The 12,797-nt window shown below is 48.2% G+C and overlaps 1 protein-coding gene across 1 annotated transcript in view; it reads left to right on the forward strand.

Moving 5' to 3' along the window:
* Positions 1 to 1,482: 1,482 nt before the first annotated feature.
* Positions 1,483 to 12,797, forward strand: part of RORB (RAR related orphan receptor B) — a 192,053-nt gene continuing 180,738 nt past the window's right edge. The window contains exon 1 of the mRNA XM_072992226.2: positions 1,483 to 2,131. Coding sequence (XP_072848327.1) covers positions 2,125 to 2,131 — 7 coding nt within the window. The 5' untranslated portion in view covers positions 1,483 to 2,124. The remainder of the gene's footprint in view (positions 2,132 to 12,797) is intronic.

The raw sequence follows: 12,797 nt of genomic DNA on the forward strand, positions 1-12,797 counted from the left end.
CTGCACCAGAGAGATACTAACTGGAAGCTCTATGGTAAACCAACAAGAATAGTAAACAATCCAGGTCCACCTGTAATCTTTCATCCTTTTCCCAAGGGAATTTACTCAGGAAAAAAAAAACCACAGCAATATTGCCTAACTGGTTTCTAAGCTTTGATGACATCAGCAACACTAATTTGTGACATTTTGGTTGATCATGATAAATCTACTGCCTGGCTGTGGATCTTGGAACACATCTAATAAATTGTTTTATCTTTCCTTTTTCCTATGTATTAACATGAATTAATCCTTCAATTGCCATCTCCAACCAGTTGGTGCTCCTTCTGAAGACTGAAGTCTCCTTAATATCTCGAAGATTGGATGTTTCAGATATAGACACATCTTTCTCAGGTAACTTTTCTTCTGATTGGTATGTAGACAAGGAGAGATAAAGAGAGACAGGGAGAGAAGGGGGGGAGAGAAGATATTTCTGGTGGCAAAGTGGATTCCAAGTTATCTAAGGGGCGATTCCATCAACTCTTCCTAAACTGTAACCTCCATCTTACATCTCCTGCAAATATTCCGTCAATAGTACATTTTAATTGACTCTGTGGCCCAAAGGTAAGAAGAGATCCATACTCCTCTCTTGAATTTAAACCAATTTTATTTAGGGATCTCCCCTCTTTGGCAAGGGGACCCTGCCAAAGCAGTAGACACTGTCTGCGGGGGGTGGGGGCGGGTGTTCCCGATCGAGATCGATTGGGACACAGTGACTGAAGATGTGCCTTTTATGCATTTTGCGTTATTTGCCGGTGGAATCAACGACGGACCGGAGTCTGAAGCAGTGAGACAGGGACCCTGTGATAAAATTCATCGCTGGTATGTGTATATGTGTGCGTGTGTGTGTATGTGGGGAGTCGTCTCCACCCGTTTTTTAAAAGGATGCTGCCTTGAAAGGACTTTTGTACTGGATAGTTTTCTCAAATATAAAGAACGGAGACGCAAGCTCCCCAAGTTACAAGGCAACCGAGAAATCTCTTGTGCATCGTGCCTGCCTGCATGTGTGGGTTTTGCCTTCTTCGCCGTCGCCCCGCCCCCTTGTCTGTCCCTACAAAGTGTCTGTATGAGTCCCGCCTCCCGCGTCTCCTCCCTCCCTCCCTCTCTCCCCCCCCCCGCCGGCCGGGGCTCTCCCTCAGCCGGGTTCCCAACTCCAGCCGATTTCCGATTGGCCGAGGCGCTGACAGGAGGCGGAGCCCCAAGTAAGCGGGGCTGCCCGCCCTCCGCTATAAGCCTCTTTGCAGCTTTCCTTCGCGACCTCTCTCCGTCTCTTGTTTGCTGCGCGTACCCGGGTTGTTGTTTTTTTTTTTAAGGAGGGGGGAAAGAGCGCCTCCTACCCCCCCAAAAAAAATAAAACTAAGCACCGACACGGAGGCATTTGCATCGGGGCTTTGCTAAAGCGGGCACGGATGTCATGTGAGAACGCACATGCTCTGCCCTCGCCACGTTCCTCCTGGCGCTTCCCTCGCCGCTGCTTTCTTGTTGTTGTTCTTTTTTTGAAGGGGAGAAACTCCTAGAGCCACTCTTTCCGCCTCCCCCTTTTTATCCCCCCCTTTTTTCCCCGTAACTAACAAACCAACAACAACACCCCCCCTCCTCCTCCTCCATCGCCTCCTCCTCCTGCTGGTGCCGCTGCCGCCGCCGCTCCTCAGTTCAAGCCAGCACAAAAGAAAATCTTTGGGAGTCGATCTGCGTGCTACTTAAACGCCAAGACCGAGAGCGAGAGAAAGTCGCGCCGGGAGGAGGAAGAGGAGGAGGGCGGCGAAGACGGGAAGGCAGCCGTCGACCGAGGCACCCCTTCAAACAACCCAGAAAGATCCCGATTTTTTATTTTTTTATTTTTGACGCAGCTTTTCTTCCCTAGATTAGAACTGACGCCCGGGCGAGGAGGGGCGGGAAGCCAGGAGAGAGAGAGAGAGAGAGAGAGAGAGAGAGAGAGACCCGGGCGAGCGAAGCAACACCTTGAAGGAATGCTTCCCGCCGCCCGCCAGCCTCGCTCCCACGCCGGCCGCCTTCCCTCTTGCTGAGACGGGGATTTTAAGGTGATACCTACATGCCTGCGCGAGCCGGGGAGTCGCCAACACCACCATGCGAGGTAAGGGGTGGGTCGGTGGGGTGTGTGTGTGGAGGGTGAGGGTGCGTCTTATGGGGGGGAAGGGTTGGAAAGGCGATGGGGAGGGAGGGAGGGAGGGGGCCAAAGGGGACACGACGGCTCCACTCGCGCCCCGGGGGTGATGAGGTGGTGCCTTGTCTTCCGTGCCGTTCCTTTGGGGGGGGGGGGGAGGCTGTCAAAGACACGCGGCTGCAGACGTTGTCAGAAAGTTCTCCCGCTTGGGTCTGTGGAGAGTCGTGAGGAGTCCTGGGTTTGTCGTCGTCTTCGCCCCGGGACCCACCTCAGGGCGCCGGCCTCCCGTCTTTTCTCCCGACCCTGTAGGGGTGGAGGAACTTTTATGGGGGGTTCCCTTCAGGACGGAGCCGGCTCTTCCTGGCACGGTTGCCTTCCTTGGAGGGGCGGGCGGGAAGACGGAGGCAAGTTCTGAAGCTGAAACCTGAGGCGGAACCCGGGTTGACTTCCTAGGCTTGTAGGACGCCGCGGGAGGACGGGCGGGAGGTGGGCGACGCGTGAGGAAGACACTGTTTGGGGGGAAAGTTGGAGAAGCGCGCCGAAGGACATGGCGTCTCCTCCAGGGTGGGCGCCCGCGCCCGCCCGGACTTGAGCCCTTCGCAGGTGGCCTGTGCTCTGGGATGGGGTTGTTCTTTCCCCCCCCCCCAAAAAAAGTGGCACCTGAGGAGAGAGGTGGGATGTGTTCATGAGTGCTACTTTGTCAGAGGGAATTGGGGTGGGTGGGGCAAACTCAGGAAGCACCAGCCATAAAGTTTTAAGACTAAGGAGGCATCATCCTCAACCTAGATAGGCGGGATATAAATTAAATAAATAAATAAATAAATAAACCTACTGGGTGTGCGTGGGGGGGGGCTACAACTCATCAAACTTCTGCTGGCTTATCGGCCCTGCTTTTTTTCTCTGTGGTTCGGGAAGAGCTCCTTCCAATAAGGGGAAAGCCTCCCCAGGCAGGTGATTCCCCATGGACTGTCTCCCAGTCTTCTATGTATTTGAGGGAGGGGGTGACTAGGAAGCAGCTGGTCCCCCCGGTCTAACTCAGTGACCCTCGCCATCCTGTTGCTTCTGACTTTCCTTCCAAATTTGGGGTGCTGGGACGCTGGGGAAGGGGACAGGGTGAGGATTTTGCTAAGGTGTCATCATTTTCCCTAAGCATTGAGCAGAAGCAGAATCATTCTTTAATCCTGAGATGTTTCTTGGTCAGAACCTGATTCTCTCTCTCTCTCTTTCTCTCTCTCTCTCTCTCTCACTCACTCACTCACTCACTCACTCACTTCCATCTTCCACACAGGATCCCTCAAAACTCAACTTTTTGTGCTGCTCCTGGGATCTTTCTATAGGTTTTCTGTCGCATCTTCCTTCTCTTACCCCGCTTAGTTACTCAGGTACCTGAGTATCTAAAAATGTTTTTATCCTCCGGCTGGATCCCTGGTCCACCAAGTCGGGATTGTGAATAGGACTTGTTGGTAACATTAACAATGGCTTTGTAAATTATGTAAATTGCTTCTCAAGCCATAGGCCAAAAAATGAATACTTAAGTGAGAAGCATATTTTCGTCCCTCCCCCCAAAAAGGAGTTTGTGATTTAAGATCTGAATGGTTTTCTTAGCGGGCACTTGTTCAATGATAGACGTGCTGATATAGTTAACTTACCAGTGTTAGATCGGGTCGTGTATTGGAAATGGAAGCATGCCTCTGTTTCTCTCAGGAGATGCGCCTTTCTTTAGACAGTTTAGGAGCCCAACAGTAGGATGAACATGTGAAGGGCTGCTTCGTATGTCTGATCCAAGTAGGGCTTGTTTGCGCCTCGATCCACAAAAATATTTCCGTCGGGACTCTTTGACGGAAGATCTCCTTGACTTCTATAGAAATTTGGGGGAAGAAACAAGAGAAGGAAACAATCAGCCCTAAAAACCAACTTCATACGGGATGCTGGACCCATGCCTTCCTCTCTTGTGTGAACTTTTTTCTCCGCCAGAAAATCTCCGCAAAAGAGAAGGTGGCGGGGATCAAAACCGACAAAATTGCCCATAACAAGGGAGGGAGGGAAAGCGGACGCCTCGTTGGCGGCGGGAGCGATTCGCGTGAGAATCCCCTGGAAAGCAGGGACTTGAACTTGTGACGAGAACGTTGCTCTCAGATGTATGTGGGGTGATGTGTTGATCGGAGGGGAGGAGAGGGAGCGAGGTCCCTTTGGGAGGAAGCGACGGGGGCATTGGAAAGGAGCAGCGTCCTTTCCGGCCTGTTCATCAGAGGTAAGGGTTGCATCCTGTCCGATTACAGGGCCAGAGGGAGGGGGAGGGGAGAGTAAGAAGAGCGGCTGGGAAGTGCAAGGTGACTTTCAGACTCCGAGGGGAGAGACGGGTGGCGATTTCCTGGCAGAGCTGCACAGGTTGGGGGGGGGGGCTTGAAACGGAAAATAAGCCAACATGGATGGGCTACGGGCTTCCCTGTCCCACCTCCCGCCGGCGCGACGGTCCAGGCTTCGTGGATGGTGAGACGGAAAGGCCTGTGGCAGAGCGTGAACTCTTCGGAGAGCGAGGAGGGACAGAGAGCCATAGTTGAAGGGTGGGCGGAGGAAGACGGAGATGGCCGCCTGGTTTAGGCTCAGAAGCTTAACTTCGGTTTTGAGCCCCCCCCCCCTTTTTTTTTTTTTTTTTTGTATCTGCAAAGCATGGAAGAGGTCGATCTTCCCTTGAATTTCCCTGCCGGGCCACAGAAGCAGCCTGACCTCCCCCGCCCCCTGAGATTGGCAGTAAGGAATGGCAGATACTTTGCACATGCTCAAGGCTCTGTGAGCACGGAGCAGGAATTCAAACAGAGAAGGGCTGCCACCGCCAGTTACAAACACTGAACTTACTGGACTGTGATGGAGGCTCTTTAATGGCTTAGAATTGACTGCACTGAGACAGAAAGTTCCCTAGAGTGATACTGTGTCACACAAATTGAAACCTGGTCAACAGAACACTGTTGGGAAAAGAGATCAATATGTCTGTGTGCAAGCACACATACAAAATATATGTACATATATGTGTGTACTTATATACCGCAGGATTTAAGAGAATGCGATACCCACTAAACTGGCAGTAAAACCCACTAAACTTTGTGGGACTTACGTTAAGAACTGCCATTTATGAGACTGCTATATACTGTGAAGTAGTTCCTAGGAGATTCAGTGGGGCTTATTCCCAGCTAAATGAGGGTACACATGAGTGCTAAGCTCACTTACTAGGGCATAAATACTTTTTATATGAATGGGAGGCATCTCTGAATTAGCACTCTCCAAACTGAGCTGAAGAGAGCTCCTGCAAACTTATGTTCAGTGAAGCTGACTTCCAGGTAGACATGGGCAGGATTGCTCCATCTAGTATATTTGGGGATGAGAATTTCTTTAATCAGATCCATGAAATGGGCTGAAAGAAGTGGCAGCCTGTAGCATGCAGCAGTGGTAGACAACTGACAAAATCACCAACTGCAGAGCAACAGTTAATGCTCTAAACCAGGCTTGGGACAATGTTCTTGATGCAAGTAACAGTAGCAAATAAAGTCCTTTGAACCCTAGCTCTGAAGTTGACCATTTCGCTTGAGTAGGGAATGGCCAGTAAGCCCTTGAAGAGCCTTGGAGGTTTACTAATGCCCTTGACAGGCTGGCCACTATTAGGGCAACCCTGGGCAGGCTTATTTGAGAGTACAGCTTCCTAAACTCAGTTGTGCTTACGTCTCAGGAATTAGAGTTTGGGATCAGGATACTGCAAGTGTAGCATTGCAACAGTGTTGCCAGAATATATAAATGAGAAGTTCACTGGTCTCTGGGATGTGTTGCAAGCTTGATGGTCAGTAAGGTCCACCTTTGCTATAGATTGCAAAGTTACTGGATGGGAGAATTAGTTTCAGAAGAGAAGCCACCCATTTCGTTGACCTGAAGGGGTATCTCTTTGCATTTATCTGTCTCTTTCGCGTGCGCTGCAGGGTGTTGCAGTCCCGGCTTTGTCATCTGCTCTACTGACCCACTTCTCTCGGTTGAGAAAACCAGGTCCAGGGACCAGGGCAGGACGCGCCCCCCCCTCCATTCTTTGACAGGCAGAGATTACTCAGCGAAAGCTATCCGTATCTACTTTTCGGTCCCTCCTCCCATAGAGTCCAAGCCTTGTCTGCCAGAGTTTACCGATAGGCACAAACAGTGTAGAAGAACAGGTACTCCATGTGCATATGAATCTCTGTTTGGAATGTATCTTGTTTATTGAATCGGTTTGAAAATAAATTTGTCCTACCACTAGTTGGGCATATGTGGGCTGATTTATAACCTCTTTCTGCCTAAAACTTTGACTTTGAAGAAAGGAAAGGGAATCATGGTGCTCTCTTTCTTAGCCAGTTTTTGGCATGACATTATGCTCTCTTACACAGGAGTAAGTCCCATCAGGAGTAAGTCCCATCAAAGCTCACTAGACTCCAGTCTGGATAGACTTGAGATGACAAGTTGCCTCTAATTCGGGTTAGAAACGTCACCCCATCAGCAGCTTTTGTAATGTACCTGGATCGCTCCCGTAAGAAAACGGGCAAGTTCGTCCACGTTCTCCTCCCGCCTCTCTAAGAAAGAAGTGTCCCCAGCCTCCAGGGAAACTGAATGACCTGTAGGATGCGCCGCTTCGCAAGGAAAACACCTTTGGCAATCCTAAGCACTTCTCAACAGAGTCAACGGCATTTACTTCCGAGTAGTTTACGCGAAGTGCTCTTAACTGGGGTGCTTTGAATCACAGAGATGAAGGCGGCAGTGCAGGTACGCTGTGTAAACTCCACGATCGAGGCTTTTCCGGGGTGGGGGATCGCCTCGTGGAGGATGATTGAGCAAAACCTGCGGGCATCTGAAGGACGCAGCAGTTCTCCTTGGCAGGGGCTGCAGCCCACGAAACGGCATGCCCAGGAAAACTACTTTATCCTTAAGGTGCCACGAGGCACTCGGTTTACCCCTATGCGGGCCCGCACACACCAACACACGCGCGCATCTGTATTCCGAATGTCGAGAGCAATTAGCAACGCCAGGTCTCCATCCCCAGCCCTTGCTTCCCCACCAAACCAGCTCCCGGGTGCAGCGAACGCTTAGCGACGCCACGATCCGAGGAGGAGGAGGAGGAGGACCCCTTTCTCCTCCCGGGACCGATTTCGATGCGAACACAAGCTGCAAGTCTGGGTAAGGGCGGCGGTGAAAAGAGACGGCGCGGGAAAGGGCAGGCCGCCCCATACCCCAGGCCTATGTGCTGGTGGCGGGGACCTGACACACGTTCCTCCTGTTTCGGGTTTTAACAGTGGCCTGTTTGGACGGCGGGTGATACCTGGAAGGCGGGGCTCTCGGTGGATCAAGACCGGGGGGGGGGGGGCGACGACCCACACGCGCGTTTTTCCTGGCCTCTCATGTCCCACCCACGACTCAGGCACGTAACTCGGCCACAAACCCTTAGTGGGCGCGTGAAGGGAAGGAGAGAGCGGCCCACGATATCGAGAGCGATTCACACGACCAGGTTCCGCTCTCCGAGACGTCCGGCCTTGGAAGCGACCCCTGTCGATTTCTGGGCCTTCCTTCCAAGTAATGGTGTCGACATCCCTAATGCACGGGCCTCCCAAGCATTGGCCGTTTGGTCCCGGTTCGTCTCCCCGGACAAATCAAACATAAGGACACACTAATGTCAATCCGCTTGTCAAGTGACGAGGTAGGGAAGGGTCTGTGCGCTCTGTGTGTGTGTGTGTGTGTGTGTGTGTGTGTGTGTGTGTGTGTGTGTGTGTGTGTGTGTGTGTGTGTGTGTGTGTGTGTGTGTGTGTGTGTGTGTGTGTGTGTGAGAGAGAGAGAGAGAGAGAGAGAGAGAGAGAGAGAGAGAGAGAGAGAGAGAGAAACTTGATCCGATGTTCTATTTCGGTTTCTGGGCGGACTGACAGTGACTTTTTGGCCCTTATTTTGCAATCGTTGTCCAAACCAGGGGTGGGGGTCCTCTGCCTCCACTAGGTGACCCCCACATAGGTGAAGAGAAGCCCTGCAGAACTGTTGAGCTTTTGAAATGAAATGAAATAAAATAAAACGATGGAATCTGTGGCAGAACAGACTTCGATCTAAGGCAGGGAACTCTCGCCTGCGACAGCTCCTGCCATCCATCACAAACGGGTTAACTCTTTACAGGCGGATCAGGCGGAGGCTCTCCGGTCCCCGGCCCCGCTTAGGCAGGCCCCCGATGGGTTCGGGGCTTTGTTTCAAACCCACCTTGTGGGTAACGAACGGAGGCTGAATTCAGCTAGCAAGCGCTCCGCAGATCCAGGGGACGGGGTGGTGGTGGCGGTGGTGGCCTGTGTCTTAATCAAGCAGCGGGCCTCTACTTGTTGGAGGTGGCCAGGCCCTGAAGAAGCCGTCCGTGGGAACCGTCCAGCTGGCCAGGGGCTTAGAGGGCCAGGCGGGGTAAACAGGACTTGTCGTCCTCCTTGTTAGGACTCCGACCTTGGTGTTTTCAGGCTGTGATCGGAGCGGCCCCCCGTCCTATCCCTAGCTGTGCTCAGGAGGGCTGATCTGCTCTGATCTGAGGCCCCTTGTGGAAAGGGCGACTTGAACAGGCGACTGGAGATTCCCCCTGATTAGCATCTGGCTACACACGACTTACCCACTAAACAACAACTACAATAACAACACACAGACGCCATTTGGACTAGAGCTGGACTCAAAACCGATCTCGGCTTGACCCCTTCTGCATCGCTCGCCATCCCTTGCACCGGGAAGGCAAAAGGAACCCCGAGCTATCTTTGATAAATACATACAAAGATGGGTAGGTAGAAAATAAAAACATAACTCCCATTTCTCTCGAGCGCCTCCGGGTTCATTTAGAGAAACAGTTCCAACCGAGCTCCGATCAGAGAGGAGGACCAGACGCCAGTGGACAACGGCAGCCGTTCGATTAGGGACCGGAGTAGCTTGTTAATGGAATATTAATCGCTACGCATTTTCAATTTGGTCCCCGAAGGGGAGAGCAGAGGAGAGGCCCCTGGAATCAATACATTATTGGCATCCAGCAAAATCAAATCACGTTAACCTTGCGAGGGTGAGCAGGCTGTTAACGGCAGCGGAGGCTGTGAAGGTCTCCCCGTCGTTCAGAACCGGGTTTACAAATACGTGTGTATGTATACACGCACGGACCCCATTATCACACAGTGCAGTCCATTCCACGTTTCTTCCTCTCCCGCCCTCACTCCCCGTTAGGTAACTTTCAAACTTCAGATCAGCTTAAGGATTTAGCCTCCAACTAGGCGAAAGAGCGGCAGACCTGTCCACCTCAATGCTGGTTGGCCCCATCACGTCTGAAGCCTGCCGGCGACAGCGGGGGAGGGATGAGGGTAGTGGTGGCGACCCTGTTTTTAAAAACACGAGCGGCGCCGGATTCTCCCTTGACCGCACTTGGTTTCCGCAGTGCCTCGTGGGGTGCAGGTTATCTCGTAGTAATAAGGGCGAGTCTCCCTAAGCTTCAGCTGGGCTCACCCAAGGAACGCTCCCCTGTGTTTTCCAAACAGAGAGGCAACTTTATTTTTATTTTTTACAATCCCGAGAACGATCGGATTTGGAAGGGAAGGGAACGATCGCTGCGCGCTTAACGTGTGATTCCAGGCGCCCTGCTTTGTGCCTATGTGGTAGTTCGGATGACTTCAGGACTTCCGCTCGCGTCTCTGGCTGGAGATCTTTTTCATTGGAAGTTTAGAGGTGGGGTGAGGACGGGGATCTGCCTGAAGAAGCAACTTCAGGGTGTTGCTTCTGTAAGTAATTCATGGATGGGATTTAATATGTCCCTTGAATTGAGAAACCGAAAGACAATGGCTGATTCATATATTAACACCCTCCAACAGTATATTAGAACACATAAAATACATAGGTACAATAACTTACTGTTAGAAACAGAACATCAAAATTATCGTTTTTATCTCCACTCCCACTCTCTGGACCGTTTGCAATGGCAAATGGTTCGTGTCACTTGTTATAGTACTACTTCTGTAGCCCCCATTCTGAAGAACTAAAAACTTTGGGGAACTATAGCTGATAATGAGAGTACATCTTATCAGGAGCAAAGATCAAAACTGGACATTGATTTACTTTCTTGCAAAATGTGTGAAGCAAGTATTTTGCAAAGTGTTTGCTAAATCTGTGCTTCTAAAAATCCTTCTCCGATCTTTCAGGATACCAATTTTATCTTTAAATTTGTGGCAGTCAGGAAATTCTAAAGTTTTCATTAATTGACATCAGACTTTAATCTGCAGGTTGTAATGTTGTTTTATTCCTCACCCCACCCTCCCACTACCATGTAAAACAAATAGGTAATGTAATTCATTTATTTTTTTTAAATGAAAAATAGTGTTTGCTTTATTCAAAATATGTAATATCTTCTCAGCAGAGGCATGCAGGTAATTTCATAATCTTATTAACATAAATAAAATTCTCCTTTAATGATCACTAAGCATGTGCTACTGAAACATGATGAGGGTTTAATTCTTGAATGCCATCCTAGGGGACAAGTCTTATATTCTTAATTGATTTGGTGCACATTTGATGCAATATCCTTGAAATATGTAATGCTTTTAACAAGCCCCAGCGAAGCTGTTCATGTTATTACCAAGAGGACAGGAGCCCAGAATGGATACTTTTATTTTAAGTTGATCACCATGGAATTGGAACCTATTGATGTGAGCAGCTCCAAGTAAAATGAAAAAGACCTAGAGAAACATTGGCTTTAAAAAAAAACAAAAACCTTTTTACACATAGTAGGACTGTTGCCTCACATTTTTTCCTCAAAGACCTGTAACTAGAAGACCTTCATTGACAATATAATATTTGTGTTTTTAAAAAAACAACAACACAATTTTGCTTAAATTGAAATTGGAAAAAACAACAACACATAGAATCCTGTAGTTAATATTTTTGATTCTGTCTGTTGCACTTATGATTAAACTGATTCCTTTTGTTTACATTTTGAAGCAAGACTGAAACTGAAAACAGGGTCATCCTTTTGTGAATCTTTCTGCAAGTTTGCGTTTTGTGCTGCTGCTGCGGATTTTACTCTCTTTAAAAAAATGTATAGAAAGATGATACTTTAGGTAGGAAAAAGAGCTGAATGTTAAAATAGATATGGGAACTTTTTAAAAATTTAACTGCCTTTAAAAATACTTTCCTTAATGTTAATTCTAACTTAGTTGTATAATGTATTTTTCTTAATGGGATGTAAACATGTTATTCATATCTGCAACTTTGTATTCTGTTGGGGGGCATCTATTCATTTTGCTGAATTGATCTAAAATATACAGAAACCTTAACATGGTAATCTAAATATTACTGGCCAACATAACATTTAAATCTAGGTATTTTCAATAAAGTATGATCCTGATTCCCTCCCCCCATTTTTAAAAAAATGCAGCGCAATACTGGTTACAGATTAGTTTACATCAGTTATAGTATTTATGGGTGACAACTTGCGTTATAAAATACAGTCTCTTTTCCCACTGAATGTATGTGGATGCTAATGATGAAACAAATAATCTCTTTTGGAATAATAGCAAAAGCCAGTCTATACCTAACTCTATAAATGCATCATACTAGTAATGCCATTTGCATTATTTCTGGATAGTTACTTGGTGATGGAAAGCAATACAGTGATTTCACAGGGAACAGATCTTCACTTCTATGACACTGTAACTAAAGACAAAAGATGCACACAGAAATAAATGTTGGTTGAACTGATCAGTGAGTGCACAGAAATGAGATTTACCAGTGAACCAACACAATAGATTGTGGTTTTCAGAGTCCATGTGTTGTCCTTTTGATGGATGGTCCAACCCCTATTCAGCAGAAACATGGAAGTATTATAATTTCATTTGTGGTCAGTCTCAAAGAATGCTTAACTATAAGTAATTACATAGAAACTCAGAATGTGTTATGCCTTGAATGCAGAGCAACGTAGAAAATGTATTCTCGAAGGCTTTCACAGCCGGGATCTGATGATTGTTGCGGGTTTTTCGGGCTCTTTGGCCGTGTTCTGAAGGTTTTTCTTCCTAACGTTTTGCCAGTCTCTGTGGCCAACATCTTCAGAGGACAGGAGTCAGAACTGAGTTCTCAGAGCACAGACAGAGTTCTGACTCCTGTCCTCTGAAGATGCCGGCCACAGAGATTGGTGAAACATTAGGAAGAAAAACCTTCAGAACACGGACAAGCAGCCCAAAAAACCTACAACAACCAATGTAGAAAATGTGAGCCAGAAACAAGAAGAGAGATGAATGACTTTTACAGTTGTTCCAACTCTACAAACTGTTTGGATACAAAGTTACTTATTGGGTAAGAAAAAAGAAAAAGTGGGTAAGAGACTGTAATTGGATAATTCCTATATGGTTTCAGCGAAAGTTGAACTCTTAAGTTGATCAGCTTCATAGATGGAATACATTTAGTTGAAAGTTAACTGTGCAGGTGTGGTAGAGGTCTGTAGTGGTCAGGACCACCCTGGAGTTTTTCAGAAATAAAGTGTGAATGGATTGTGGGCATATTCATGTATGACACAAATCTGAGTTTTCCTTTCCCTATTCATTAGCTAGAGTGCAGGTTTAATTTTAAAATGGTTTTTTTTTTCTCTTTCTAC

The sequence above is a fragment of the Pogona vitticeps genome, chromosome 2 (genome assembly GCF_051106095.1).
Source record: "Pogona vitticeps strain Pit_001003342236 chromosome 2, PviZW2.1, whole genome shotgun sequence".
Taxonomy (NCBI): domain Eukaryota; kingdom Metazoa; phylum Chordata; class Lepidosauria; order Squamata; family Agamidae; genus Pogona; species Pogona vitticeps.